We start from the raw sequence: 5,987 nt of genomic DNA, 5'->3' as shown, positions 1-5,987 counted from the left end.
CTCCTTTTGGTTTTTGTGGAAATTGTATGGTTTTTAGCTTATAACTTTTTTTTTTAGAAAGAAATTTTAACTCTAAGATCACCATTGCGTAGCTCTTAGAAAAATGAAGAAATCGATACATTGTGGAACCCCCATTGAATGCTGGAGGCGCCACTAATATAATTCTCTATTTGGAAGAAGAAAAAAGGATAAATAACAATATTATGGTCTTTTCAATTTTAAACTTAACGGTATTAACTTCTAGGGTGTGATTATAATTGAATTTTTTTTCCAAGAATGGTAAATATAATTGATTGTAAATCCTAGGAGTCATAAAAATGAATTAGTTTAAAGTACAAAGACAAAAATTAGATATTTTAATTTCGATCTTTATTATATTATATGTTATTTTCTGTTTTAAATAATTTTAATTGTGTATGTAGCTTTCACTTCTATTTAATTAAATCAAATGTTTTGTCTTATTATGGGTGGGGAAACATCAATAAATAAATGATAAGAAATTCACTATGTTTGAAGAAGACTGCAATGAATATTTTTTTCACCATACACGTTACAAAATCTTAATCCAAAACCTTAAGGCAAAAATTTCACAATGACCTTATAACATAAGGTACATATTTTTCTATAAAAAAACCTGTAAGATACATATTTTAGGAAGAACGTTCTTTGAATAGACCATTAAACTACAACATATAAGTCTTCGCATTGTATCTTTATATCATTGTTCTTTTTCTCATTTCAGTTAAATATAAAGAAAAAGTATGTATTATCATAAAAAAAATATATATATATATTATATATATAAAATTCATGGGGAGACGCATATTTAGAATAGGAAAAGAAATAAAAGCATGCTCTGAGTGAAAAATAATAATAATAATAAATGAGTTGATCAATGTTGACTCTAGACATTTAATACATGGATAAATAGTCGTGGATCTAATACAGAAGACAAAGAAATTACAAACTAAAAAATGGACAATAGTGATAGAGAAAAAATAAAAGATCCCCATAAACATTTTTTTACAGTAAGCCGCTTGTGTAAGGTACCCCAGTGTTGTTTAACCAATAATCTCCCTGAATGAAGTTGGAGACAGTGAAGTTGACTGCATCAGAGGCATTGATGACATGGTAACCAGCCCATGTAACTCTGTGGCTAGTGTCTGACCCTGGCCCTGTATTGTTGTATTCAGCATAATAGAGGGTGTCCAAAGCAAAGGTACCATTCCACTCTGCCCAACCAGAAGGATCTATCAAGCTATCCATATAAGACTGCATATAAACAGTCCTAGAATACTCCTTCCATGGCCTTCCTAAGTATGTCTTTGTGGTATAGTTGTTAATGGAGTTGCTCAAGCTCAGGTCTGCCGTTGCCAAAATGTTGCAACCTTGGATAGAAGTTCCAGTGGTTTGGCCAGGATCAGTTCTACCTTGGGCTGTAATAGCATTGAATTGTCCACTCATGGGTAACCTTGCATATAGATTGCAGTACTGGAAGACGACGGCGGCGTTGCCAAATATGAAATCCACAGTTCCATATACGTCGCATTCACGGTAGAATTGCCGGAGGGAATGTGTATACAACGTATCTTGGTAGCCTGAAAAACTACAACTATAGAACGTTGATAAATCGGCTCCATTTCGAAGCGCCACTGCTTGGTGTTTGATTGCTCCGGCGGTGTTTTGGATTGTTAAATTCACACCCACAAACCCTTCACCAACCACGGCTGTCACAGAACCAGTATAAAGTTAATCTTCATGCATTTTATAAAACCCAAATGAATAAATGAATAAATAAAGTGAACACGTTTCCAAGGTCCAGTAATTATTAAATATAAAAAGTGTTATATACATAGAAGATTGAAATGGGTTTGAAATGACTCACCAAAAGTCGCAGAATTGAAGGTAGTATAGTTATCACCCACACTGCGGTTCCCAGTGATAATGGTCTGGTTCATACCATCTCCGATCATCATGATATAGCGTTTGTTTTTGTCGATTGAAACATACTCTGCATAGATTCCGGCAGTGACGTAAATGAGGAAGTAGCCACCACTGGCATCTGTTTTGTTTGGAGCTGCAGCAATTGCATCAGCTATGGTTGTAAAATTACCACTTCCATCTTGAGCCACCACCACGGTGTCTCTAACCACAATTTCGTCTTCGAAACTGCTTGATTCCAGAAGTTTTCTTCCACTAAATTTCTCATAGATCCTTTTATTAAGGCTTGACATTCTCAACGGTAATGGACTTTGTCGACCCACTTCCAAGTCGGAGAACAAGAGCTTTCTCCCAGTAGGCTTTGTCTTCTTCGTCGTGTGATGACGAACCCAACCCCGGTTGAAGATTGACAAAGAAACACTGTAAAGTTTGGTTCCATTGGTGAGAGGGGTGTAAACACCGTTCTTCACACGCAAAGCTGAAGATGTTGTTTCAAGTTCATCTAAGCAAGTTTGCTGGTTGGTCATTACAGCACTAAGAACGGTTTGTATGTCGTCAGCTTGTCTGTCCGGGATTGTAGTTGTTGTTGTGTTGACAGATTTAGTTGCCCTCGTCAAGAAATCCACGTTTAGCCCTGCTAAAAGACTACAATCTTCAAGAACACTAACGGTAGATTGAGATAAACTTGATCGTTGTGAAACTGAAAGGTAGCCATTGATCAAGCGTTGGAACTTCAATGCGTCTGACAGGGATCTATGAACTGATAACTGCCCGTAATCATAGATGCTAGCTGATTGATTGTTTGGGAGAGCAAATTTGCAGTAGGAAGGATATTGGGTTGATTGACAGATGGAATCATGAGTGGTAGAGGTTGAAATGTGAGAAGAGAGGAAGATGACGATGAGAAAGACAAACAGGCTTGAAGAAGCCATGATTTTTCAAGAATGAAAACTACTGGGTTGGAAAATGAGCGTTTCTGGATACACTTTTATAGAGAAATCGTATAATTTAAAGGAAAGTCAACTTAGAATTCTTTGTCGAAATCAACCAAAAACGCGTGGATTTCGATGAACTTCTACTTCTAGAAGTCAAGTCATACACAAGATCAGAAAGCCCATCTGTATTCGGAGTATCTTTTGTATTAAGAAAGCTCAGACGGAAGCTTAAGTCTTCCGTTGCCAACCATGGAACCGAACCTAGAAAGACTTGATCAATGAAACTAATATTTGACAAAAGTGGCTAGCAAACTACTTGCTTTGACGGGTCTCTCAAGATTACAAGTTCCAAAGTCTTAAGAGCTGAACTTCAATCCTGTACCAAAAGCCCAATTAATATAACACAATCTCATTAATTGGGTTCAGACCAGAACACACAGAGAGAGAAAGAAAAATAGAGTGTGGTTATAACGTATAAGCAATCAGAATTACGTTATTCCTACTCCATTGAGAGAATGGATCTGTCATCTCCTTTTAGTGTTGTTAAGATTTGAAGTCATATCTACCTTATGGTTATACAGGCCAAGATTAGCCATTCAACGGATGGGGCCTTGGATTTAGTTAATTGTGTTCCTTCTGCTTGCTGCACCTACCTGGGTGGTGACAATTACATTACGTGTGGGTCATTCTCACCATATGAGAGAGTGTGTGGAGAGAGAGAGAATGAGTAGTAAATATAGAAACTCCCCTAATTAGTTTTTGCTTTTAAAGCAGCCACATCTCTAATTTTACCCCTTAAATTTAATTTGAATATATATGAGAGAAAATGTTAAACTGTTTCTACTAATCTTTATGTAATCTTGCTATGTTTTGTTGTTGGTAGAAATTAGAACTAAAGCATGAAGTGTTTCTGTTATAATCTAAAGTGGTTTGTTCAGCTAGTAAAACACCAGTGTCTCATAGTATGAAGTCAAAAGTTCGAAGATTCTTGGTACCAGTGGTGAAACTAAGAATAATCTCCTCATCCAGACATATTGTGACTTTGTTAGATATATCAAGAGTATTGCATCATGAACTATGGGATGACTGTTAATAATGAATCCAAAAACCATCATTTTCAAGAAGTTTATCCCCAAAGAAAAAGTTTTTGCTAACTTATTGGTTTCTTCATAATTAATTAAAAAACTATTATTATGTTTTATAATTATTTTTATGCATGGCTGTTTCATGTACTATATTAATTTTCTTTTCAATTAAAATTAAAGGAGTTTTATATTTCCTAAGCACTTGAAAAATGAAACCAAGAAAGTCAATCTTGTAAAACTCATAAAAACTCTAAAATCGATCAACGTGGACATAATCAAATCAAATTTATGGGAAGAAAATAAGGAGATGAAAGGAATACGTCAAGATAAGGGAAAATATATTCTCTCTTAAAGAGAGGCTTTGTTTTTTATTTATTGTTTAATATCCTAGTGGGTCTTGTAGCTGTTACAAGTTAACTCACCGATTCTACCTTCCCCAAGTGGATATTGTGACAGCCAATGAGCCATTGAAGTTCTTTCAAGTGGTAGCAGATGGAACCCTTATATCTTCTGTTTACGTCTCCCCACATAAGTGAGAAATTGAATTCCCAATTGCAAATTTCTATCCAAAAGTCAATTCATTAAAGCATAATAAATTCACTAAACATAGGGAAAGAATGAAGCTCACAACTTGTTCGATATAAAGCCTCAGAGAGTTAACGGGGACTTCCTAGAAACAACACCCAGTATAACAGGTGGGTTTCACTGACTCCAAAGCTGGTTTTGGGTGAACCTTAATGGGATACAGAGATATTAGCATTACTGTTAATCGAACGAGGTTGAAGTCAAATATAGAAGCAAACAATGCGAAACACATTATGGATAGTCCAACGATAATTCCAACAAATAAACGTGTTGTGATTCAATTTGACTCAGCAGATGCAAGCAGTCTTCGATTACGTAGTCCTTCACAATACAAGGACTTCCTGTTTCAGATAAGGATATCAGATTAGAGATACTAAAGCGTACAAGGTACATCTAAATGGATTTAAGTGTATTCGTGATCAAAAATGATAAAAGAATGAGTTAATGTAGACAAAAGTAAGATCTTTTAAGTATCATTTTCAAAAGCGTACAAGTACATCTACATGGTTGTATATGCTGTTTTTCACCATCATTTCTTTATAATTCTTCGATTATGCCTGTAACTTTTAGCTAAAGCTAACGTTTTTGCTCATTTTTTGTGGAGGAAACATTCAACTTATTTTGAATTGGTGAATTCTTTTATATTTATAATTAAGATATATGCATTTTCACTTGGTATAAGAATATATTACATTTATATCTTCATGCAAATTATCACGTTTTAGGACTGTTAAAATTTATTCTATTACATTTATATTCTGTATGTTTCACATTATAAATCAAACGCCCTTTTACTGTTAGAATATTATTGGGATTAAGTGATGAGGTGATATATATTATGGTTTCAAAAATTTTAAATTGCCTTTCTCCACTATCAAACCTCTTTTAATCTTTAAGTGAAAATAAAATAAAATAAAAGAAAAAGAGAAAAAAAGCGGATGAACCACCATGATTTTTTAAGTGGATTTTTCAAATTCTTTTCACTTATAAAAAAGAAAATCAATAAGGATAAAAATGTCTTTTCTATTTAAAACGGGCAACCTTAGACATAAAGCGATGTTTGTAATATAATCTAGTAGTAGATTGGAAAATCACTCGTGGTCACGGTACATCGCCGACACACGGCAATAAATCAAGGTGTCACTGGGGGGCGACATGAAACCCCCCAATGATACAAATTTTTTTTAAAAGTCGTCGATATATCAATATAAATTCTCAAAATATTGAAAATTTTAAAAAATCGCATTAATTACTCTCTCTCTCTCATCTAAAAATGTTAAAAACTTAAAATATCTCTGCGATGGCCGATAACGTCGATGTCTTTTATTTCTTTCCTTTCTCTTTCTTTGCAAAACAGAAGCCGACGGAAAACCATGGCGGACCGCGAACGGTGACCTGAAAAAGCCATTAAATCTCGTGCTCTCTCTCATCCCTACGATCT

The 5,987-nt window shown here is 34.7% G+C and overlaps 1 protein-coding gene across 1 annotated transcript; it reads right to left on the bottom strand.

The window, feature by feature from the left end:
• Nucleotides 1-826: 826 nt before the first annotated feature.
• LOC149010711 (pectinesterase-like) lies at nucleotides 827-2,925 on the bottom strand. The gene is made up of 2 exons (XM_089163678.1): nucleotides 1,886-2,925; nucleotides 827-1,727 (listed from the first exon to the last, which is right to left on the bottom strand). Exons 1-2 carry the CDS (start codon nucleotides 2,871-2,873, stop codon nucleotides 1,024-1,026), a joined length of 1,692 nt encoding a protein of 563 aa, XP_089019804.1. The 5' UTR covers nucleotides 2,874-2,925; the 3' UTR covers nucleotides 827-1,023.
• Between the last annotated feature and the right edge of the window lie 3,062 nt (nucleotides 2,926-5,987).

Source organism: Hakea prostrata, chromosome 7 (genome assembly GCF_041222555.1).
Source record: "Hakea prostrata isolate BN-2017 chromosome 7, UWA_Hpros_2, whole genome shotgun sequence".
Lineage (NCBI taxonomy): Eukaryota > Viridiplantae > Streptophyta > Magnoliopsida > Proteales > Proteaceae > Hakea > Hakea prostrata.
Note: the sequence above shows the minus strand (reverse complement) of the source record. Positions and strands in the feature narration are given on the sequence as shown.

What these genes read in the sequence shown, in the direction of transcription:
- LOC149010711 (XM_089163678.1), bottom strand. Translation starts at nt 2,873, where the DNA reads ATGGCTTCTTCAAGCCTGTTTGTCTTTCTCATCGTCATCTTCCTCTCT. An exon ending in CTTCAATTCTGCGACTTTTG is followed by an intron (nt 1,728 to 1,885) that starts GTGAGTCATTTC and finishes GTTCTGTGACAG; the next exon opens with CCGTGGTTGGTGAAGGGTTT.